This window comes from Sarcophilus harrisii, chromosome 3 (genome assembly GCF_902635505.1).
Source record: "Sarcophilus harrisii chromosome 3, mSarHar1.11, whole genome shotgun sequence".
NCBI lineage: Eukaryota > Metazoa > Chordata > Mammalia > Dasyuromorphia > Dasyuridae > Sarcophilus > Sarcophilus harrisii.
Genome location: NC_045428.1, coordinates 576,258,571 through 576,284,543, shown reverse-complemented (window position 1 = coordinate 576,284,543; position 25,973 = coordinate 576,258,571). Strand labels below are relative to the sequence as shown.

Here is a 25,973-nt window from a genome sequence, read left to right as displayed (position 1 = left end):
AGCCCAGAGGAACTAAATGATTGGACTAAGGTCAGACAGATGACAGTGGCCAAACTGAGCTTCAGACGCTTGGATGAGGATGAAGTAGTTAACCCAGAGTCTTAGAGAAGGAATTTCAAGTTGGAAGGCCCAAGAGTCCACATCACAGGGATTCTGAGCAGATCTGTAGGGCAGAACGAGACTGGGAGACTGAAACACTGAGGTTCAAGTCCCACCTTTGATTTTGATATTGAGTGGGGAAAAAGGCCTTAGGGTTATAAATCAAGGTGGAATATTTATCTGAAGGAAATGAGGCTAATCTAAGCGATCTTAAGAGTTGCAAGAATATCTAACTGGGGGTTCTGGACCTTTTGGCTTCCCCAAATCCTTTTGGACAATATGGTGAAATCCCAGACTCGTGAATCATATTTTTAAGTGCGTAAAATAAAATATCCGAGATTACAAAAGAGGTTGGATGTTAGGAAAAAGAAAGATGCCTTTTTTAAAAAATTCCAAGTTCATAAACTTTTGATTTATATCTTGGGGTTCTGTGTATCTCTGGTTAAGAACAATGGACTTTAAAAGGCTCTTAAATCCCTTTATGTTCTCAGAATGAGCAGCCTTTAGTTCAAGTGGTGTATTTTTTTCTATTTTCCTGTTTGCCTTCACTTGGTAACAAAGCTCAGTTTTTATTTTGTGTCATTGCTTAGTTTCTGGCTCAGATAGACTCTAAGGGGCTTTGTGTTCTCCTGTACCTGAAGTTTGAGGATTAGATTTTCTCTTTTTTCTTTCTCTCTATGAACACTGACTTAAGGTCTTTGGGCCTCAGGCCACAGTTTCCCTCCCTCTTATCTCGAAGTCATAAATAGGTTATAACCTATCTGTAGAAATGAACAGAATTTTTCTATCCTCGAAATTTCCTTTGCTGATGAAACCACAGTTCCTGCATGTATTTGCATTTATTTTAGTACTTTAAAAGCTCTGTTATTTCATCCCTCCTGAGTCACCTTCTGTCCATGCAGACCGCAGTTCATCCTTGCTTTACATATCATAAACTTAGAGCTGGAAAAAAGACCCCAAAGAACACAGATCCAGAGTAGGAATTCTTCACCTTTTTTTATATCATGGAAACTGTGGGCAATCTGGAGAAGCCCAGGGGATGCTTCTTAGAATCATGGTTTTAAGTGCATAAAACAAAATACATCAAATTACAAAGGAAACCAATGATATTGAAATATAGTTATCAAAACATATTATTTATTCCTACAATTGCAAAGGAACCCAATAATATTGAAATATAGCTATAAAAATCTTTTACATGTGATACTGAAATATCATTATAAATTATCATTTTATATATAGAATTACAAAAGACACCAATGATATTGATAGATATCAAAATATTTTAACAAACAAATTGACAGGCCTTTGGTTAGGAACCACTTGTATCAAGTTAGAAAGGCCATTTAATTAGGACTGTGCTGGAGAAAGCTTAACTATAAATAAATAAATATATATATTTGACTGAGGCAATTGGGGTTAAATGACTTGCCCAGGGTCACATAGCTGGGAAGTATTAAGTGCCTGAGGTCAGATTTGAACTCAGCTCCTCCTTTCTTCAGGGCCATTTAGTTGCCCCTTAACTATTAACTATGTTTTCACTGTAAGCATTTACAAATCAGAAATTGACAAATGCTACAAATTAAGGCTTGATTTGTTGTTTTGTTGAGTGTAAAGACCTAAGAAAGTGATGGAGAAAATGTTTAAATGCAATTAAACTTAAAAGTGTGTCTTATGTACATTTTGGGGGGGATTGAGTTGATTATTAAATATTTAAATATTAAATAATTTATTTCTAATTAATATAAATATAATAATATAATTAAATAATTTAAATAGTAAATACTTAAATATTTACCAACAAAACAAAATCTAATCCAACCCTTCGGTTTTTTAATTGACCATCTGGGCCAAAGTGATTGGGGCAAGATCACATAGGTAACGATGACTGACCTAGGTTTTAAACCCATTTATTTTAATTCCAAATCTAATTCTTCTTCCAGCGTACTATATTAGCTAGCTTCCAAAATTCATTTGTTGTTGTTCATTCATTACATTCATTTCTGACTCTTCGTGATCCCATTTGGGGTTTTCTTGGCAGATACTGGAGTGGTTTGCCATTTCCTTCTCCAGCTCATTTTTACTGTTGAGAAAACTGAGGAAAACAGGGTTAAGTGATTGCTAAATGTGTGAAATTTCCACAATGTCTGAGGCCAGATCTGAACTCATGAAGATGAATTTTGCTGATTCTATGCCCAGCTTTCTTTCCCTGTGCCTCCAAAATTCATTACCTTGTACAAAATTTCTTATTTTTAAATTTTTTGAGCCTCCTGAGGCTGGGCATATGCACTGAGTGATTCCAACTTAGGGTGCCCCTTGCCCAGATCTTGGGGTTCACTGATAGAGACTTCAAGAATGTCAGGCTCACTTCCAAGAGATCTTGACATGAAGGATTCATGATGTTCAGTAGGCAGGGTGTAACTAATGGGCAAGAGGAGGCCGTACTAACCGTAACCTCTCATTTCTTGGCAGAGAACAAGAAGGAATCGGGAGCGCAATGATGACTATCGCACCGCACAAGTGGCCCAGGATGAGGTGAGGGCAGAGACTTTAGCTGCCATCTTTTCTTACGCTTCATTCTTAGGACCAGATTGGTCCTGTAGATAGAATCTACTCTGAGAACATGCTGATGTTCATCCTTTGTTCTTGAAGACAACCAGTAGTATTACAATGATGTCTCTCTGGGAAGATATTTCAATATTATTGGGCTAGATCAGTAATTCCCAACTCTTTTTGTACCAGGAACCCCTTTCATAACAACAACAAAAATATGTTGTGAACCCTTACAGTAATTAATCTGCAATTCATAACATTATTTACAGTTATTTACTGCTTAAATTGCCATTAAAGGATTTTTTAGCATGAATATCTTAGACCACCATCATGACTCTCTAAACAAGAACCATAGCCTATTTTTCTCAAATGGAAGTAATAGAATATTATTAGACTCTAAGAAATGAAGAATAGGAAGATTTAGAGAAACATGGAAGACTTACATGAAGTAAAGCAGAACCAAAAGAACCATATACCCAGTGACCACAACAACATAAAAACAACTTCTAGTGGCAGTTTTCTTTCTGGAAAGAAAACAAAATATACTCTAATTCTTTACAGATAAGAAAATATAAGACAACTCTCTTTTACCTGTTGTTGGTAAGAGGAAGGAAAGGAGGAAGCGAAAGAGAAGCGAAGGGAAAATTATTGATAAATAACTACTGTGTGCCAGGTACTATGTTAAGAAAAGAAAGGAATCTTGCAAAAGAAAAGAATTGTAGATAGTTTTGCTAAACTCTATAATAAAGGTCCCTACCTCAGCTAAAGGCATCAGCTAAGTCTGAAAGTGGGAGTGATGGATAGCACCATTGCTACTGAAAAGCAGGTCTGCTTTGAAGCAGAAGATCAACCAGACAGGCTGAGAAATCATGCCCATTGAGATATTAGTCAAACACAGAATGGATCAGCTAGATTTGGAAGTGTAGCTATCTCTTCAAGACAGAGCTTTTATGGAAAGACTTGAGATAATGAATACTGAAGCCTATAAGAGTTATGAGCTGCCCTGGCCACTTGGTTCCTACATATTTGTTTTAGTAACCCTGGAAATTCACATGGGGTCCACTCTTTATTTATTTTTTTTCTCTGGGGCAATTGGAGTTAAGTGACTTGCCCAGGATCATACAGCTAGGAAGTGTTACGTGTCTGAGATCAGATTTGAACTCAGGTCCTCCTGGAGGTCCACTCTTTGAATGGACTCTGTGTGCATTCATGAGAGAGTGTAATTGAGGTATATGGGTAAAACTCCATGTGAAAATTATGTTTGCTTTATATTTTCAGTAAATGTCATGGTTAAGATTGAGAAATAGTACCGATTTATTCATGAAAAGTACACCTCTGGGAACTATGTGAGATATTGTATTGTTGGTAATGATCATCCACAAGGATTACCTTTAGGGTCCATAGAATATGAATAGTAATTGCATGGGGAACCACCCTGGGGACCCCCTCAATTTGCCAGCGTGGGTTCAAATGGGATGAATCAGCCATCTTCAACCTAGGAAGAGTCAATCAGCATTAACATCAACAACAGTGACAACTAACATAGCAATTGTCTCCATGTTAAGCTCTTTACAAATACTCTCTCATTTGATCTTTGCAACAGCCCTGGGAGACAGGTACTATTATTATCCCCATTTTATAGTTAAACCTGTTCCTGCACTGTACAAGGAGATGATCCTATAACTGGGGGATCAGAAAAGGCTCCACGTAGCATATATGTGGTGCTTGAGCTGAGTCTTGAGGGAAAAAAGATATTCTATAAGGGGCGGGTGAAGAGGGAATGCATTCCAGGCGTGGAGGAAGACCAGTACAAAGGCACTGGTAGGATGTCAGCTCTCTGAGGGCAGAGAGTCATACCCAGAGTCTACATAAGAGAAGCTTAACAAGTGCTTGTAGAATATAATTGAGCAGCAGCCTATTTCTTTTTAACCAATGTACTTTATAAAGGTATTTCTTTGTCTATTTGTTGGGAAATAACTATTGCTTATTTAGAGAAGATACAACAAATACTTTCCAGTATGTTTCCAAGTGAAAAATCTCCACCTTAGAGGATGAAGAAAAGAGTGGGACAGGCTAGACAGGAAGGAATCTACATTAAGGGGGAATAATCACCTTGATAACATCATAGATCCATCTAAGGATTGTGCCAAAACAAAATATACCTGGAGATTCAATACAAAAAAGGAAAGAAGGAAGAAATGAAAGAGTGAGTTAAGGAAGAAAGGAAAGAAGGAAGGGGGGAGGGAGGAAAGGAGGAAAGGAAGGAAGGAAGGAAGAAAGGAAGGAAGGAAGGAAGGAAGGAAGGAAGGAAGGAAGGAAGGAAGGAAGGAAGGAAGGAAGGAAGGAAGGAAGGAGATGAAAACAAAAGGCATTCTGTTAATGAACCTACTAGAGCCAGACCTGATCTTCCTTATGATTTAACCTCTCAGTAGCCTAAGCAAATCCTTGAGATTCTAAATTACAGACAAATTGCTGATCTGAATCAGTGGAGGTTTTCTACACTGAGAGTTCCATAAGGCAATGGCATCATAGACTGAACTCAATACAGGTAGGGAAGGCAACACAAAGAAAACATTGAACTGGTCTAACAGAATGAGGTTTATGAATCCAGCTCTATGTGGGTCTCAGGAAGTCTTAATGTATATTTCTAAGTCAGATGGTTAACAGTTCTGGTGGTATCTTCCAAGTTGTAGGAAAAGGTATATAGACAATGGAAAGAATTTGATGGAAAGAATCCCAGACTGGAGTGAGAGGACCTGAGTTCAAATCCAGCTCTGTGATATAGGGAAAATCGCTCCATTTGCTCTTATCTTTTCACTTCAGTTTCTTTGTCTGTCAAGTGAAGAGGTTGGAATAGATGGCTCCCGAGGCTATTCTTAGGGCAGCTAGATGGGACACTGGGTAGAGTGGGTAGAGTGTCAGCCTTGGAGTCAAAAGGACCTAATTCAAATTCAGCCTCAGACTCTTATTAGCTGAATGACCCTGGGCGGGTTACTTACCTCAGTTTCCTCAATTTAAAATGAGATGGAGAAGACATGGCAAATCACTCCAGTGTCTTTAACAAGAGAACCCCAACTGGGGTCAGAGAGTGAGATGTGAGTGAAATGACTTAACAACAAGAAGTTCTTTTTTTGTCTCTGATCCCTAAGGCATGCATTTAATCTCTTTTTTTCCCCCCAGGAGATCGCCAGGTACATGCAAGATCAAGAGCTGAAGTACCATCAGAGAGAGGTTCGGGAATGGGAGCTAAGAAGGGAAAGCAGAAGCGGAAGCCTCAGTTTCTCTGAACAAAGGCAGAGCAGGAGCAAGAAGGTAAGTCAGAGTGTTTTTCTTTCAAGATCTTCAGTCCTCTCCCAAACCCCTGGCGTTCACCCAAGAAAACCAGAACCAATAGATGAAATCAAGTCAGTAAGCATTTATTAATCACTTACTACATATCAGGCCCTTCCCTAAACATTGGGAACACAAAGAATGGCAAAAGACTGTCCCTGATCACCAGAATTTCTGAGTCTAATGGGAGAGGCGATGTGCAAACAATTATGTGCATACAATACACATACAGGATAAGTTGGGGCTAATCTCAAAGGGATTTTTTAAAAAAACTAAATCAATTTATCATTTGTTAAACACTTATCACATTAGATTTTGAGGAGACAACAAAAACCAAACCCCTCACTTTAAGCATTTGCATTGAAGGCACTAAGTTTATTTTTTTCTCAATAGTATTTTATTTTTCCAAATACATGTATTGATAATTTTCTTCATTTATTTTTGTGAGGCTTTGTGTTCCAAATTTTTCTCACTCCCTTCCTTATCTCCCCCTCCCCAAGACAGCAAGTAATCTGATACAGGTTAAATATGTGCAATCTTTTAAACATTTTTCCACGTTTGTTATGTTAGGCAAGAAAAATCAGACCAAACGGGGGAAAAAAACCGTGAGAAAAAAAATAAACAAAATAAAAATGGTGAAAATGTTATGCTTCAGTCCACATTTGGTCTTCATATGCAGATGGCATTTTCATGAGCTGGAAAACAGCTCATGAATAGGAAATTAAATATGAAATATACTCAAAGTAGGTTTAAAGTTAGTTTTTTGAATAAGGCACTCTCTATTGGGGGGGATTAGGATGGTTTTCTTTGGGAAGTTTGTGAAGGAAGCAGAGGATTCTGTAAAGTCCAGATAAAAAATGAAGTGCATTCCAGACCCGGGGATTTTGCCCGTGCAAAAGTTTGGAGACAGAAAATAGACTGTCACATGCAGGGAATCATGGAAAGTCCAATTTGAGTAGAATTCGGGTACATAAAGATGAGTGTTAAAGAGTGGAGGTAGCAAGGTAGTGCAGTGGATAGAGCCTTAGTCCTGAATGAGGAGGATCAAATCCAGCCTCAGACACTGGGCAAGTCATAGCACTTATTTGCCTCAGTTTCCTTGTCTGTAAAAATGAGCTAGAGAAGGAAATAGCAAACAACTCAAGTAACTTTGCCCAGAAAATCCCAGATGAGGTCACAAAGTGACTGAACAACAAAAATTAGTTTGTAAAAAGCCTGATCCACCTCCTCTCACTTGAGCAAGGAGACTGAGAGGCATGTTTATGTCAGACAGGAAACATCCCAGGTAGGGGTTGAAGCCGAGTCCTCCTGGTCTTGGCTGAGCCCTCTACCCAACATCTCAGCCTTCCTTTTGGAAGAGACTGGACCAGGTGAGACAGACACTGCTTCTTATTTTGTGACTGTGAAGAAGTTAAAGCCTCCCTGCCCTGAACTGTTGAAAGAGGTCCATTGGCTAGATTTTTTTTCTTAATTTTATTTTTAAACAAAACAAAACTGTGCCAAGTGCTTTACAAATGTTATCTGATTCGATTCTCTCAACCACCCTGGAGGGTGGGCGCTCTTTTACAGATGAGGAAACTGAGGCAGGCTGGGGTTAAATGATTTTTTCATGGTCACAGATCTAATAAGTGCCTCAAAACTGGATTTGACGCCCATGTCCTGCATTCCATCCACTGATAAATAATAACTAAGTGACCTTAGAAACCAACCTCCTCATTTAAAGAGAAGGAAACTGAGGTCCAGAAAAGCTGCCCAAGCTCACCCAGGTGCTCAGTAGTAGAGCGGGGATGAAATATTTGTGATTTCTCTGTAGGAAAATTCCCTCCACCAGCAGGTCACAGTGTGTCCTGAGCAACAGAGGATTAAATGACTTGACCAAGCCAAGTAAAATCACAAGTCTTGCCCTTTCTTTACCGTGCCATCCCATCTCATGATTTTATCCTTGAAGTCACAGGCACATAAAAATTATCCCTTCTGTTTGGGGCTGGTCACTTAGGATGAAGGAAACGGGCACATCCATCGGTCATTTGTGGGCAATAGAGAAGTTCTTATTTGGGAAAGACAGCTACGGCTGAATGAAAAGAGCTCTGAGCCTGGAATCAGAGGCTGGGGAGGTCCAAATCCAGACTTTACTCACTTTACTTATTTACCTGGTGACCTTGGCCAAAACACTCACCCTTCTAGCTCTGGACATCCTCACCCGCCAAATAAGGAAGTTGGATTCAATGACTCCTAAGGTCCATTCTAGCTTTAAATTATTTTATATATATAATATAAATTATTTATATTATTTATATTTAAATTTAAATTATTATATATATTTATATATATGTATGTATATATACACACACATAAGTGTGTAAGTATAATCTAAATCATTATCATAGTATCCTGTGAATCCTCCTTTCTTTCTAAAGAACTCTCCATCCTTTTAAGATTTCTGCCTGGTGATACTGAAGCTGATAGTCATAGGAACAATTTTTTTAAATGGTTCCAAAACCAGTCATGCTATTTTTAGAGACTTTATTAAAATGATCAGTTTCAATCTGATTTTTATTCCTAGTTAATGTAGTTGAGGATCCTTAAGCCCCCCTCAACGTGCCCACCTCCCTTAGCCGTGGTATCTGTGCTCCTCCACCCACAAGTGGAAATGTTTACTTCCTTTCTGCTGTGGGGTGTCCGCCCACCTGAGGAACTCATCGGGGCCATTGGTAAAGGTGTGCTTCAGATCTTCTGAAGTTTCCATTAGAAAGTGAGACCTTCCACCAGAAAAAGGTATGAGAATTTCAAATGCAGCCCCATCTCCACTCAGGGAGTTAGGGAGTGGTTTCCAAATCACATTAATCATTTTAAGGGATATATAAATATTTTCTTAACACATTCCAGTTGATTCTGACTCAGTAGAGTGAGGTGGCAAACAGAATAACTGAATGGAACTTTAAACTTTAAATTCCAGGAGTAATAACAATAATGGTTATAGCTAATAATAGCCAACATGTACATAGTACCTACTATGTGCCAGGCACTGTGCTAAACACTTTGCAAAAATTTTCTCATGGTTCTCTAGGTGTTGGGGGGGGGGGGGGGATCTTGTTTGTTTATTTTTTGCTGAGGCAATTTTAACAATCACTTTCCCAAGGTCACACAGGTAATAATCTGAGACTAGATTTGAACTCCTCTTCCTATCTCTAGAGCCAGTGTTCTATTTATTGTACCGCAAACATGTCTCCATGATCACAGAATCATAGATCCAGAACTCAAAAGTATCTAAAAGGCTATGAAATCCAGTTCTTCCATTTTACAGATAAGGAAACTGAGGCTCAAAGAAATTAAATGGCTGAATTGATAAATCCTCCTATTCACCACTTAGCTGCCACAAAATGCATTGCATTTAGGAGTAGGAAACCCCATTTCTGGAATACCGAGTTCAGTTCTGGACATCACAAGCTAGGAGCCATGGATAAAGTGGAGACCATCCAGGCTAGGGCTACCAGGGTGGTGAAGGGTCACTAGTTCATCCTTTTAGGAACTAGGGTTATTAACCTCAATTCAAGAAGAACAAGACTATTCAGAGAACCTGATAATTAATTATCTTTCAACTTAAGTCTTCTGTGAAGGGGTTGGGCAATCAATCAATAAGTACTTATTAAGCACCTACTATGTGCCAGGTAATATGCAAAGCCCTGAGGATGAGGAAAAAAAGGCAAAAGACTAGAATCTGTCTGGAGAAACAACATGCAAACCACCATATATAAATAAGATATTTACCAGATAAATTGGAGATGGTCTCAGAAGAAAGACAGTAAGATTAAGGAAGAATGGGAAAGGCTTGTGGCAAAAGGTGGGGCTTTAGCTGAGATTTGATAGAAGTCAAGAAAATCAGGAAAAAGAAGAGTAGACTGGGAGGGAAGAGTTCCAGACATGGGGGATAGCTCAGAAGTGGGAACCAGAGTGTCCTGTGCAGATAACAGCATCACTGGATTACAAAGGAGATGAAGAAGAACAAAGTTAAGAAGATTCGAAAGGGTAGAAAAGGATCAACTTGTGCAGGGCTTTAAAAGTCAAACAGGGAAAATAAAAATTTTAAATTTTAAAAAATTATTAAAATTTATTTAACAAATTATCTATTTAAATATTTTTATTTAAAATTATTAAAAATAAAAATAATAGGGAGTCATTGGAGGGTATAGAATCAAATGTGGTGATGGGGGGAATTCATTTTGCTCTGCTTGACCCAAAAGCAATGGGTAATAATGTCAAAGGGACAAATACAGGCTTGATGTCCAGGTTCCTAATGCTTAGTGCTGTCCTGGAGTGGAATAGGGTATTGGAGGTATTACACTGGAGTGGATGGCCACAGTCAAGCATACTACAGGGCTGTTCCTTTCTGCTATGGATCAGGCACTGAAATCTCTTTCTGATCTGATTTTGGGATGTAATAAAAAGGAATTATTTAATTTTATAAATTAACACGAAGGGGGCTTTTTAATCGGCTTTGATTGACTGTTGACTGACACTCTTTGGGGAAAAATGACTCACCCTATGTTCCTGTTTTTCTTTTGTAACTTTTATTCATTAACCAAATTTGTGGCTCCCACACTTTATGGTTTGTAACAAGCCTTACCCTTATCAGAAAAGCAGTATTACTACTTGAAAACGTAAACTGAATAACTATCTGTAGATATCTCTAGGGAAAACTAATTCTCTTAGACATCACTTTTTCAGGCCTGTGGCTTAATCAAATACAGAAGTAAACCACTTCCTTAAAGCGAGAAGAAGAGGGGGGGAAAGCCAAATAATAAACCAACAGTTTAAGAATGAAAAGGATTAGGATAGGAGTGACAGCACTGAACTTGAAATCATCAGACGTGAGTTTGAATGCTGGCTACCTATGTGGTCTTGGACAGGTTATTTTCCTTCCCTGTGCCTCAGTTTCCTTATCTGCAAAATGGACTGATTGGTTGGCTGTGACGGTCTCTTCTAGCTCTAAAAAGTCTTCTATGAAGGTGGAGGAGGGGAAAGGTGGCTTTTTCAATTTATTTCATGAATGAGCCTAGTCCAAGCTAAGCAGCAGACCCCCAAATGGTTAAATTACACAAGCTGTGATGTTTTTATATTTGTGACAAGAGAGAAAAGGAGTTTTTCTACTCATTGAAAGGAAATACTCACTTGAGCTTTAATAAAGCACTTAAGATGCATGAACCTTCCTTGTTTAGCCAGCCCCATCTGACAAGAGATTGGCTCATGTTACTCCCTTGACCACCCTTAGCTGAATGACTTCTCCAGATTCTGGATGTTCATTTACACTAACATTACCGACAAATTTCTCCTTCAATACTTCTCATTGTAATTATCGGCAATTCCCCCAGATAGTGCAGTTTGGAAGTGCTGGGGTAGGGAGGGGTAAATCCCTACCATTTCTTCATTGAATTATTTGTGTGAGGATGCATTTTATAATCAAATTGTGTTGGTTTTTCATTTAACAAAAATTGATATTTTTCTCCCTTCCCTTCTACCCACCTCAATGGAAGAAGGGGACCCTTATAATAAATATATATAATTGAACAAAGAGAGTCAACAAAAATGTATTTGGTGCCCGTTAGATGCCGGGCACTCTGCCAAGCTCTGAAGTTACAAAGAAAGGTAAAAAGCCCCTGCTCTTCAGTAATTCAGCAGTTGTCTACCAGGAGAGACCATGAAAAAACTAGATTTATACAGGGTAAATTGGAGATTGTCAGCAAAAGGGAGGCACTGGCATAAAGGGTGTTGGGGAAAAGCCAGGATTTTATCTGGGACTTGAAGAAAGCTAGGAGAGATGAGGAAAAAGGGTATTCCAGGCTTGGAGACAGCCAAGGGCAAACGTCTTGAGTCGACGGATGAAAGGTCTCATATGGAATAATTGAGACACAGAGAAGTGGTCTAAAACAATGGGAAAGGGCTCTGGATCTGGAATCAGATATTTGGATAGACAAACAGCAGAGGAGATCAGATAATCTAACTAGCTCAGGATCCCACAACTTAAAAGTGCCTGAGTGGGAATCATACCCAGAGTTTCCTCTCTGAATTATATAATTTTATAAATTAACACTAAGGGGGCTTTTTAGTCAATTGCATTGAAGACCCCAAAGGCCAGGATTTGATTCCATCACAAGCATCTTTTGCTTTTTTTTTTTTGACAGACTCCAGTTCCCCTGGACTCTGAGGTTGTGCCCCTTGCTAGAGATCCACCTCCAGACTGCTCTGACTTTCCAGCCCAAGAATCCGGGGCACACAGTACAAAGTAGGTGACCCTCTTCAAACCACTCTCACATTTCTTCCTCCTGACTCATTCATGGACTCATTTTCTGTGTCAGGGAGAGAGGGGGGTTTGAAATATATTTTTGTGCTCCTATGGTAGGGAAAAATCTGCTCCAAGTTACCATATTCCTTTGTAATCTATTTCAAAACCAGAAAAAAAGCTTTTTCCCCCCCTCTCTTTTCCCCTTTTTTCTTCCTCCTTCCTTCCTTCTCTCCCTCTTTCTTTCTCCTTTCCTTCCTTCCTTACTCCCTTCTTCCTTCCTTCTTTGGAAGGTCATAAAACTAGAGGAAGTCAATATTACTTCTTTTTGTCCTCCTTCCCTTTTTTTCCTTTTTTCTTTCCTGCCTTCCTCCTTCCTCCTTTCCTCCCTCCCTCTCTTTCTCTCTTCTTTCCCTCTTCCCTCCTCTTTTCCTTCCTTGGAAGGTCATAAAAACAGAAATTAATTACCTTTTCCTTCAGCCCTCCCTCTATTTTTTCTCTTCTTCATTTCCTCCCTTCCTTCCTTTCTTTCTTTCTCTCTCCTTCCTTCCTTTCCTCCCTCCCTCCCTTCCTTCTTCCTTTCCTTTCTTCCTTCCTTCCTTTCTTCTTTGGAAAGTCATATAAACAGAGGAAGTTAAAGCTTCATGATAATCAGCACTAAAGCCAGGTCCATAAATGGTCTCTGCACTTCCAAGCTGCATTTCCAGCCAATTCCCAGCAATAAAAATGCCACAAATCAATATCCTAATAGGAAAAAAAAAACAAACCTCTTTCAATTAATAACATCTGCTATTCTATTAAACACTTTTGCAGGCAGCTGTTTTCTCGGAATATTGCTGAAGAATTGGATCCAACATTTAAGTCAAATGGGACAGACGCACCTGTGGATGTACCTGCTGTCAGTTCCCAAGGTATAGGCTTTTTCTGCTGCATTCAGTTAAATAATCCACAGCCCACAATTCAACACACATCCTTGGCTGGGTCCTGGGGACCCACTGGCACAAACCAGGTCCCTTGGTCTAACCCCCTCAAAGCCAATGAGAGCATCCCTGGCAAGTGTCAATCTGGCATCTTCCGAAACCCTGCAGGAATTGAGCATCCCATACTATGCTACGTGACCTCCATCTTTCCAAAGCTTTAAGTCGGGAACATTTCCAGCTCTGGACTTCCTTTCCAACCTTTTTATATGTTATTTCCCTACATCTACTCTTTATTTCTGCCCAAGTGACCTATTTGTTCTTGTTCCCTGAGCTGGGAACTTTTTACAGTCAACCAGAGAGACCCTATGGAAGTTCTCCTGACGGATAAAGAGTGTGTGTAATGATACACACACACACACACACACACACACACACACACACACGACTCCCACTTCCTTGCCTTTGCCCAGGCTCCCCTACATCTGGGAGACTTGCTTCCCTCACTTCTGCTTCCAAGAATCTCTAACTTTCTCCAAGGCTCAGTCCACATGTCACTTCTTACCTTGGAAACATTTTCAGTGCTCTAGTTATTAAATGCTTTCCTTCCTCCTTAACTAAACAAACATTCTAACTATCCACAGTCTGTGTAAGATGTAAGCAAGTAAATAAGTAAAATGTCCTTTAAGGAAAAGGATTATTTTTCATTTTATCTTTGTATCTCCATCTTCTCTCAAGGCAAACTCGACCTTAATGATCACTTAAAGTGACTTTTGAATTGATTTTTCCCCCTAATTTTATATTGATGTGTTAGTTATTTCATTTCTGTAATTTTCTATTATTTTTATTTAAATAATCACACACTCTTTATCCTTCATGTTGTTTAGTCATTTCAATTGTGTTTGAGTCCTTGTGACCCTTTTGGGATCTTCTTGGCAAAGGTACTGGAGCAGCTTGCCATTTCTTTCCTCACTTCATTTTGCAGATAGGGAAACTGAGGCAAGCAGGTGAGATAACTTGCCCAGGATCACACAGCTAGAAAGTGTCTGAATTCAAGAAATATGAGTCTTCCTGGATTCAGATCTGGTACTTTATCTACTCTACCAACATACATATGTTCACTATTCTCATTACTATCTTCCCCCATTAGATTGTGAGCTCCTTGAGCTGGTTTTTTTCCCCTTTCTTTGTATCCCTGGTACTTAGCACAGTGCCTGACATAGTAGGTGAACTTCTTAACTCCAAGGCTGTCCCTCTATCCACTATATACAAAAGGCAATTTTTAAAATATTCCACATTTTGTCAGCCAATTTTCTGTAGCACATTCTTGGCCATTGACTACTTTGTCAACATTCATTATTTCTCCTTTTCTGCTCTTAGCTCTTGCTCATACGGTGCCGGTAGAGGGTCTTTTTGAATACAACGAGGAAATCGCCGAAGCAGCCTTCATCTCCCCAACCAAGCGTCAGTCGGGACGCCAGAAAACCAAAGATAAGAAAGAAGCTTGCAAGCAGCAGTGAGATAGAGCTTCTCGCTGCCCCCACTCCATCCCCTCCTCCTTCCCCTCCTCCATCTCCCCACAAAGAGAAACTTAGTTAAACTTGATGTCAGATGAAATCCTGGACCACAGAAACTCCTTTACGATGTCCTTCAATGGCTTCCTGCCTCTTGGCCGTATTAGGACACCTTGATTGCTAAATTATTGTGTGTGTGTGTGTGTGTGTGTGTGTGTGTGTGTGTGTGTGTTTGGAAAATGTTTTTGGTGACTAAAGAGGCAGCTAATGGCTCAGTGGATGGAGTACTGGACCTGGAATCAGGGAAATCTGATTTCAAATCCAGTCCCAGACACCTCTTAGCTGTGTGATTCTGGGCAAATCATTTCACCCCTACCTGCCTCAGTTTCCCCCTCTATTAAATGGGGATCATTATAGCACCTACCTTTGGGGAATTATTGTGAAGATCAAACAAGATCCTTAAAGCACTATATGTAAGTGCTGTTTGTTATTGTTATTATTGTTCTTAAAGATGTCATCTTTTTGGTTGTTTTATCTGTGACACATTTGCTTGAAAAATGTCAAAAATCAAGCAGTTCTAGATCTTAGATTTATATGATTAGAGGTGACAGAGGGAGGATCTTATAAATCAGATGGAATTGAAACCATCCCAGTGCCCCAGAGAGGACTTAACTGAAAGAAACTTCTTCCAGGTTTCTTCCACTGAAATATTGCACAAAAAATGGCACTTTTCTCTCTCCCTTCTAGCATTGAACTCCAAAGTGAATGGGAAGCTCTGGGTACCATATGTCTATTTCAGGGCAAATTAGTCTAGTCTATAGGAAGAAGTCAATGAAAATATGGAAACTCTAAGGAAGTTCTTGGAGTGGTGGGTGGCCTTGTACTCTGCCCAATTGACTTTTCTATCAAATATCCTTCAAACCGATGAGTATTTATTAGTTACCCACTGTGTAAAAGGGCTAAAAGAGTTTAAATAATAAATGGGTTCTATCCTTGGAAAAAAATATGGGGACTAACCATTGAACCTTATAAAAACCACTGATACCCATTACACCTTATAAAACCACTGACACCCATTAATCTATTCTGTGCTTTATTTCTGTGACTGGGTCAGAAGAAAGACAAATCCATTTGAAATCAGTTTTTTCCCCTCCTCCTCCTCCTTTTCTTCCTTCTTCTCCTCTTCTTCTTTCTTTTTTTCCTCCTCCTCCTCCTTCTTCTTCCAATTTAAGCGACTTACCCAGGGTCACACAGGTCTTAAGTATCAGTGTCTAAGATCAATTTAAATTCAGGTCCTCCTGAATTCAGAGCCAGTGTACATCTAGCTGTCCCTGAAATTATTTCTTACATCATTTACATATATCTGCATCCCTTGTGCTTCATAAAAATATTTCCCCTCAGTGTATTTTAAGGGAGCTCACAGTTGGTTTCCCTTCATTATTACCAAACCTGTATTTTTTGTAAAAATCCACTTCTAGGAAATGAAAATGAAATTGAGGAAAGGGAGGAAGCAGGAAACACATTTCCCAAAAGTGGGAATCGTAAACTGTATACACTTCAATAAATTCATTTCCTGGCTCACTGGACTCCAAATTTCCTATTACCAGAAGTAGAATGAGTCACAATTCAGTTGAAGAAATTTTGTCTAAAACAAATAGGAAGTTGAGCGCTCGAATGTGTCTCTTCAACTTTGAGAAAATGCCTGGATGTGGAACAATAATGTTAATATAGGTTTACGTTATGAACAGAGTATAGTTTAATCAAGACAGAAGTAGCTGGGTCAATCCAACAAACATTTTTAAGATAATGCTATGTGCAGAGGCAAGATATCGGCCTGAGGGGATACAAAGGCAGAATAATAATAGACAAATACAGTTCCTGACCTTAAGAAGTTTGTTTTCTGTGAGAGGAATATAGTAATTCCTCATTGGAGGTGGGGTGGTTTTGGGACATGGCACCCCTAAGCAAGTTAAGATTCAGTGATCCACTGACTTCATGATCTGGAAAATCCCCATAAAATTTTTTTGACCTTCCCTTTGTACCAGAGAAGAAGTTTGAATTTTTCCTTTTTCTTTTGTGGGGTGCTTACAGTACCTTATTGTAAATTTTGGGTTGAGTTTTAGGTCATAGGTTCTGTGTCATCTGCTGGCCTTTGCGTGTTGTTTGCAGCTTCTACAAAACTTCCCCCAAAATTCCCATTTAATTTCTTATGCCAATCTATAAATGGGCGATATCACGAGGTAGTAAGGATAACTATGTAGTATATCTTGTGTACAGAGAAGTAGACCCATGAGAAATCGAGGAAGAAAACAAAGCATTAGGAAGATGAGAAGTTCATGTAAAGAAAGTTGAACCTTAAAAGAAAACTGAGCCTAAAGTGAGGAAGGGAGAAATGACTTCCAGGGGCCTTAGTAAGAAGCCTGAGTCTAGAAACTTGACCAGAATCTTAGTGCTTTATGAAAAAATCTGATTTTCTTTAGACTGTAGTAATAAACATCATATGGCATATCTCCTTTAAGAGGAGATCATTAAAAGGAGATATGTCATAGAAATACACAGGATTTTTTTTTAATCACAAGATTCTTCCAGGAACTATTCCCTAAAAATGAAAGCGTTTCAGGAGGTCTGCTGGGAAGTATAAGCTGAAATATATGATGCACAGAGCCCCAAAATTTAACATAATATTTGCATGGAGTAAGATGTATCTCTCAAGATATACCTGGATGATTGATTGCCTTTGACATGGGTAACATAAAACAGTATGAAAAGATTTTATTTTGAACATATAAACCTGTTCTGTCCAGTAGCATGTGTCTCTCCTTCATCTTGATGGTTTGTAGTCCTGCATTGCCTTTAGAAAAGGTGCTAGTAATGTTTTAAACTTCTTGAATGTTTTCCGATGGTCCTGTTGTTTTTCTCCTTAAAATAAATGTGTTGGAAAGAGAGATGGTGTTTGCTCTTGAAATTTGTTGACAATCATAAAACTGACAATTTTTCACTCTATAAGGTATTTTTTAATTGTTGCTTTTTACCTCTATACCACAGCTATTTCCGCTTTGGGGCTGTTAAGGTGGGTCGAATGCCAGGCCTGGAATCAGGAGTCTTTTGATAAAGTGCCTGAACATGAAACATTAATTTTAATATGGGTTTGTACCATGAACTAAATATAGCCTAATCAAGATGGAACTAGCCAGATCAATCCAACAAATATTTTTAAATCTAGTCTCACTTATTACCTATGAGACTCTGGGCAAGTCACTTAACACATCATTTCCCTTAGTTCCTCGTTGCCACCACTTCAGTATCTGTGCCAAAAAAAACCCAAATGGGGGCATGAAGTCAGATATTACTGAAAAATGACTGAACAATAATAACAAATTTCCCCTTTATTCCGCCCTAACCTCTGCTTAATCCTTCTTTGTAACAAAAAAAACCATTTTTTTTAAAGTCACAGGGACCTCGTTGGACCGGTGTATGTCACATTCCACATATATAGTCCCTTCTGTCTAGAAAGGAGGAAGGTCTGTTTCCTTTGCACTATTAAACAATACTCCTGATTTTACAAGTTTTAATTTAGAAACTTCAGATGTACATCAAGTCCATTTGCTCTTTTCACGAAGATAAAAACAAATCTAAAAAAAAAAATAGATCTGAGTGAGGTTGTTCTATTTTTAAAGTATCAGAAGAAGTTTCTGTTCCTTAATTTTAGTTTGACATGTTATTTCTGCTATCACCACAATGGCCTTTCTCCTTCCCTTCCCCTCACCCTCTCCCTTAGATGGTAAGCAATCCAATATATGTTAAACATATTCACTTCTTCTATACATATTTCCACAATTATCGTGCTGCGCAAGAAAAATCTAATCAAAAAGGGAAAAAGGAGAAAGAAAACAAAATGCAAGCAAACCACAAAAAAGATGAAAATACTATATTGCGATCCACATTCAGCCCCCATAGCCCTCTCTCTGGATGCAGATTTCTCTCTCCATCACAAGTGTCTTGGAATTGCCCTGAATCACCTCATTGTTGAAAAGAGCCACGTCCATCAGAATTGATCATTGAACAATCTTGTGGTTGCTGTGTACAATCTTCTCTTGGTTAGCGATTTTTTAAAACATGAAGATAAATATACTATTTGTTGTATCATTGAAATGCTGTGTTGTCAAGATAACATTCAGAAGGGGGTAAAGAGAAAATGTTGAAGGCTGGAAAGACTAAAGCTCCAGGATGGGAAACAAAATCAATTACATCTCTGATCCTAATTTGATGAGGGTTCATGGGCCAGTTGCCTGGATCTTTCTGTCCCTGTTTCTCCATCCAAGAGGATGTTGGAAGAGATGATTTCCAAGATACTTTCTTACTCTGAAGTTTTAGGATTTGTCATGGGCACTTTATTCTATGACTCATATGCCCTTTAGCAATCCATTACTGCCATTAGTTTCTTCGAATGAATCATGGAATGTCAGTCACAAAGGGACCTTTTGGAGATGATCTACAAAATGAAAAGTTCCCCTCCCTCCCCACCTCTCCTTCCCATATAGTTGAACCTTAGGAGAAATGCACAAAGTATTGCCAATACCTTGCACAAGTAGTGTTTGATCCATGCTGGGTTTTGAGCTGTCTAAGATGACGGAGCTGGAAGGGACTTTTTGAGATGGTTTGATTTCACCCACCACATTTACTGGATGAGGAAATTGAGACTCAGAGAAGTCTTCATGACAATGCTCCATGGTACATAGTTGGTCTTCCAGTCAGGAAGACTTAGATTCAAGAAATTCTGGAATTTTGTATCTGGTGGAAACTTCACTAATCGCTTAGTCTAAGAAGCACCTAAATAGTTATTATCTCAAATACATATCTGACAAGCAGTCAAGCCTGGTTTGAATCCCAACCCTACCTCTTGCCACTTATGTGACTTGAGTAAAACTCTTGATTTCTAGACCTCGGTTTTGCCATCTGCAGAATGAGAGCTTTGGACATTTTCCTCTAAGGTTCTCCAATTTGGTGATCATCCAGATTTTGTTTAATAGCCTCTGGGGAAGGGAAACACTCAGCAACTGATTGGGTGACTATCAATCAGGGAGGAGTAGTATGGAGGCCAAGGGATCAAAATTTGAGCTAGAAGGAACCTTAGAGTTCATGGAGTCTAAATTCTTCAGTTCATAGAGGAAGAAACTGAAGCCCAAGAAAGTGGTATAATCTGGAAAGGAAGAACCCAAGGATAATCCCAAATCTGAGAAGTGAAGTAACTGGAAGGATGGTCAGAAAGAGGGACTTTAGGAAGAAAGGAAAATAAAGAGGAAAAATAGGTCTTTGGGGACAAGGGCAAACAAGGCTTTCTTATGTTAAAAAAAAAATCATCCCTTCCCCCTGCCTTGGAGGAAATGTAGCATTCCCTTCACTGAACACTTCTTCTGCCATCCCTGTGGATTTGTCTAAACTGTTTGCCATGCTGGAAATGGGCTCCCTCCCCATTTCTATCTATTAGAATTTGTATTTTCCTTCAAGGCTCAGCTCAGGAAATATTCTCTTATCCTCTCCCTCCAGGGATTGAAGTGGCCATCTTGAGCCATAGAGAACCCAAAAGAAATTTACTAGTGGGGAAAAAGAGGCAAACATCAGAGAGGGATATTCCAGGCTCAGAAAGCCCCAGACTCTGAGGGGACTTCCAGGATGAAAAGGTAGCTGAATTATGACAAAAGCCATCGTCCAGAATTATGGCCAAGGCCTATTTCCAACCCAGATACCCTAATTTGCAGCCTCCGAGGCTTCTAGAGGAAATCAAGATCCCCAAGCTTTGGGGCTCTTTTATTTCTCCACTCTTTTAGGGATAAAAGAAGGAACGGGTCAGGGAGCAATAGAGATGAAGAGGCAATACTCAAACTTTAGGCAAAAGTGGTGGCTGTGACTTTCTCAGAGGAGATTCCAGATGGGCCCAAAGCATTTTGATTCAAGAGACACAACACTGGAACCTCCAAGCTGGGAATGGGACAATCTCTCTGGATGTGCTTCTGAAGCTTTGGTCTTTGTCATTGTGACTCAGTGGCCCTTTCATCCTGGAAGTTCCCTTAGTGCCTGAGGCCTTCTGAGCCTAGAATATTCCTCTGCCATGATTACTTATTGGGGAGCTCCTTTGGGGTCTCCATTTGGCGCCTCTTGCCCTGGGGTGTTTGCCCAGTGACTTGGGTGCAGGCCAGTGAAGCAGAATCATGGCTAACTATGTCCATGAAGGTCTTTGGGTTCTGCACCAAAACTCTGAATGTTTTATTGTGGTTTATTTTCCCAAACAACTACTGGGGAAAATCCCTATGAAATCTGGCATGGAGTAGGAGTGAGGGTGAGGAATAGAGATGTGGCAATATAAATTGATGCTGGAGGCAAAAATAATACTGACTACTATCTTTCATGCCTATCGTTGACTCCAACTGGGTGAAGGTTTCTGTAGGGGAAATACGTCGAGGCTGAAAGGAGCTGCAGTCTCATTCTATAGGAGAATGCCTTTTATGATGGGGTGGTCTACAGGTGACTTCAGTCACATAGATGGGCTTCCCAATTTGGTATGAGTTCTGCAAATGCAACTACCATCTTTGTAAAGCAGACCGGAAATTTAGCTCTAAAAACATTGTTGACAACTGCCAGCCTTTGAAAGTAGAGCCAACTGTGTGGGGATTGGGGCTGTGAGTTTGGAGACGGGAGCATGAATAGAGGGGAGCGCCAAAGAGCCTTAGGAACTTTCTCAGTATCTGAAGTTTTTAAAGAGACCCACAAAAAACACATAACAGAATTCCTCAGGAAGGAAGAGAGAGACAGAGAGAAAGAGAAAGAGGGAAAGTAAGAAAGAAAAAGAAAGGAGAAAACTAGAAAAAGGAAGTGAAAGAGAAAAAAGAAGGAAGGAAGAATGAGAGAGGAAGGAAGGGAGAGAGGGAGGAAAGAAGGGAGAGAAGAAGGAAGGAAGGGAGGGAGGAAGGGAAGGAGGAAGGAAAGAAGGAGAGAGGGAGGGAGAGAAGGAAGTGAGGGAGAAAGAAAGAAAGAAAGAAAGAAAAGAAGGAAGGAAGGGAGGGAGGGGGAGAGAGAAGGAAAGGAGGGAGGGAGGGGGAGAGAGAGAGAGAAAGGAATAAAGAGACAGAAAGAAAGAAAGAAAGAAAGAAAGAAAGAAAGAATGAAAGAAATTTGAAGCTAAATTCTAAGGGGCTTTGGAACCAGGCTAAGGAATCTGGACTTTGTCCTCTTGTGCAAACTTAACGAGTCAGATTTATAGTGTGGCTTTGAGGATTATAATAATAGCAATAATTATAACTCACATTTTATAGTATTTTAGCATTTGCAGGGCACTTTATACACATTATCTCATTTGAACCTCACAACCACCCTGGGAGGTATCATTATCCCAGTTTTATAGCTGGGGCAGTTGAAGCTTATGAAGTAACTTGCCCGGGATCACACAGCTAACTTGTGTCTGAGGCAGAATTTGGTCTTCAAATCTAGCACCCTGTCTACCACATTGAGCTGCCTCTGACCGCCCTTTTCTCCCAGCCCCGTAAAACAGGTAATTCAAACACTATTGTCCCGATTTCATAGATGGAGGAACTGATATTCAAAAAGGTGATCTCCCCATGGTCATGTCAGAAGTAATTATTAAAGGCAAGATTCTAACCTCGGTCTTCTGGTCTGTGTCTTTTGAGAACAGATAATTTCACCAGGAGGAAAAGGAAGATGATATTGGTGCAATAGAAATACTCAGAACTTCAAAAGATCTGTGGTTTCCTTCGTGTGGGTCGTATCGGTGTCAACAAAACTACGTATCATCACCACAAGATGTTCCATAGTGTCTGAGTTGTATCAGGCCATCCATCTGTCTTAGGAGGCTATGTCTGCTATGTTTGCTATTTAGGATTTTTGTGACTACACAAGTGCCCGTTTCTGCAAGCGTAAACAATCCACTGTTGCTCATTGGAAAACCCATGCAAACTCAAGGAATTGGAATGGGACCCTGCAGGATGGGACAAGGAATTCCCACTAAACTCTGGTCAAAGTCCTGAGGTATGTGGAAAGATAGTCTTATTTGGCAAGAGAATTGAGGTTTCATGAGAAGAATGAAGGGCACCAGCTCTCAGAGGATGAGAAAAGCACCGGAGGGTTGTGGGAGAGAGTCAGAACATCCAAGCAAGTGGGTGTACTGAGCCCCCACTGACACTGTTTTTGCTGCTCCTATCCTGCCTGGGGTATAGAAAAAGACTCGTTGGAAGACTTGGAACTACCCAGAACCAATGTAGGAGCTAAGAACAAAGCTTAAAAAAACCCTATCCCGACCCATTCCTCACTCAAGCTTGGATTGAGCCTATATTTCTCATTTCAAATGATTTAAAATGTGTGAAGTGTTTTACAAACTTTAACATGCCAAATAAATGTTAGTTGTCATTATTATTATTTTTAAGTATTTGTTTTCTATATTTGCCGTGTGTTCTCAAAAAAGAAAAAAATACCAAACCAAAAAACTGGTTTTTCCAAGAGATTTTGTTTGTTGTATGTGTGTCCTAGGAGGAGCAGGATCAAAAGCAGCTAATTCCTAGACTATCATTACTCAATGTCATATGGAAGGAACTAGAGATTCTCTAATTATTAGACTCTTTTCCAGTTGTGGCCTTAAGGAAAAAAATCAATTTAATCTAGACCAGTGGTTCTCAAATTCTTTTTCTCAGTATCTTTTTCTCAGTTTACGGTATTAACAACTATTGAGAATATGTCCAAAGAGTTTTTGTTTATATGCGTTACAAATTGATATTTATCATAAATAGAAAAAAAAACTAATTTTGAATTTGTAGACCCTCTGAAAGGATTTCAGAGATCTCTAAGATTCACTGCACCACATTTTGAGAACCACTGATCTAGGACTATATAGGAAAGATCAACTACTAGTTTTCTGATGGGAAGAGATAGTAAGTAGAAATGGAACAAAACTCCCCAGAAGCAATGGTATCAGACAACTTACCTTCTATTATTTCTGGTGGATTTAAGAGCTCTAGTCTTCATCTTCATCCCTGTAGGGGCAGAGTGAGGGTGATGACTAAAGGAAAAGTTACTCCAATAGAAATGACTGAAAGGAAGAGCTGGACAGTTGACCTTGACCCTACTAGAATGGAAGCCAAGGAAAAAGAATAACTGGTTCTCTTGGAAACAAAATTCCTTCTAATCCTAAACACTATTAAGCATGTAAACTAGACCCGATCACTTCTTCAGTGGGAATAAAGTTTTAATATGACTGATTTTAATGTAGCTTATTTTATACATTGAAGAACGTTATTTGAAGAAGGGGACCATTACATTGTCAAAGAGATCCATGATACAGACAAGGTTGAGAACCCCTAAAGTAGGATGAATGACTTTGGGTTATTCTCTTAAGGGAGATGTCAAAGACCTTATAGAAGTGTTTATGGTCTGCATGTGAAATTCTAAGAATCTATTATTCTTGATGAGATGACCCCAAAGATCCTTCCACCTTAGGAGTCCTATGTGTATCTGGGATTCTAAGCTAGATACTCTACAGTGTTTTTTAAAGTTATTCTTATGCATTGGGAAAGCAGCTGGATTTGGGGTCAGAGAGTCCTTGTTTTGCTGCCATTGTGACCTTGGACAAAATCCATTTGTTTTTGCTGTTATTGTTATAGTTTGGGTTCTGATTACTCTCCCGCCCACCCCCCAAAGCCAATATTTGAGATATCAACATATATACATACATATATGTATAATTGGGAAATATTGATCAAAATAAATTAAAATATAAACAAACAAAGATTATAATAACATATGGCTTTCTAAACATTTAGTTGAAGCCACAGGACCCTTATACCTGTTTTAGAGACCCCCTTTCTACTTAAGTTTGATACCCTTGGACTAAATGTTTTCCAAAGACGTTCCTAGCTCTAAACCTATCTTCCTATGAAGGCTTCTCCCTCCATAGAGATGAAACCCATTCCAACTTTTGAGTAGGATCTATTGTTAGGAGTTCTTTTGGAACTGGTGGTTCTGTTAATAAAAATTTAAAAGTTAATATTTTATAAAAGGAATTATTTTCCCAATACCAAATCTAAAGTTGCCACTTTGGAAAGTCTATCAATCATGACAAAAACAGGAAACAAATAAAACATTTTTAGATGCAAACAAGGAAAAAAAGAGGAACAAAGACACAAATAACAATCTTAAATTTAAAATATATCTTTAAAACTAAGTTTATAGTTTCTTAAGCAATCATCTTTTCTCTTTTGTATATTGAAATTTTTATATTTATTGATTAAGTTCACAATAAAAGATAATTTTTTTAAAAAAAATAACCAAAATAAATACAAGGTAATTTGGGGAAGGAGGACACTAGAATGTAGGTGGAGATAAAAGACATCAAGTAGAAAGTGGTACTTGAACTGAATTCTCTGGTAAAGACATTATGCTGCTACTATACATAAAATCTGCATTTGGCAGAATGTTTTTTTCTCTGCTGGGCATGTCTGCTGCTCTTATGATTATTGGGCTCTGCTGGGTTTCATCTCTTTAAAGCCATTTGCTGGGTTTTCAGCTTCCCTCTATACATGTCCCAGAACCTAGCCAAGCAGTTAAACAAATGGCAACAAAATGTCTTTGGGCTAAGATGGTCTATTTTTTTACTACTTTGGTTGGTGTTCAGAGAACATGGTCCCAGACAATCATTTGACTTAAGGTTAGAAAATTTCTTGTAACTACCATTCAACTGATGTAGGACTTGGGTCACATTCTTCTTCCATTCATGAGATTTTCCTTGCCACTAAATCAGTTCTGATCTTTTGGATACCTCTGCCCAGGAGAGAAATGCTATCTCTTGGCAACAACTTGTGTTTGGGAGTTTAACATTTCTGGTTTGGAACATTCTTTCACATATTATTGATAGATTTCATTCCTTTAAAAAAAAATCTATTTATCTTCTCTGAACAATTATCTGTTATCAGCCTTTTATCAGTCATATTTATTGCAAGAAATTTTCCATAACAGTTTCTCTTCTAGCTGCTTAATTCTGTGCGAAAGATTTTTACATTTCTGTAACTGAAATTTTCTATTTTACACAACTGCTATAATTATCTGTATCTCTTGGTTTTTTTGTTTTTGTTTTTGTTTTTTGGTTAAGAATATTTCTCTTCTATTGCTTTCTGAGAAAGGGTAGGGGAATGATATGGGGGAAATTTAAGCAATGTAAAAACAAAATATATTAATAAAAAATGTAATTAAAATTTTAAAAAGAGAGAGAAATGTTGTCTCTTT

At 38.9% G+C, this 25,973-nt stretch overlaps 1 protein-coding gene across 1 annotated transcript in view; it reads left to right on the top strand.

Annotated features, from left to right (window-relative positions):
• Positions 1 to 14,722, top strand: part of LOC111719935 (coiled-coil domain-containing protein 50) — a 45,280-nt gene extending 30,558 nt beyond the window's left edge. Inside the window, exons 7-11 of the mRNA XM_031962937.1 lie at positions 2,572 to 2,634; positions 5,833 to 5,964; positions 12,162 to 12,262; positions 13,073 to 13,170; positions 14,557 to 14,722. Coding sequence (XP_031818797.1) covers positions 2,572 to 2,634; positions 5,833 to 5,964; positions 12,162 to 12,262; positions 13,073 to 13,170; positions 14,557 to 14,696 — 534 coding nt within the window. The 3' untranslated portion in view covers positions 14,697 to 14,722. The remainder of the gene's footprint in view (positions 1 to 2,571; positions 2,635 to 5,832; positions 5,965 to 12,161; positions 12,263 to 13,072; positions 13,171 to 14,556) is intronic.
• The last annotated feature ends 11,251 nt before the right edge of the window (positions 14,723 to 25,973 follow it).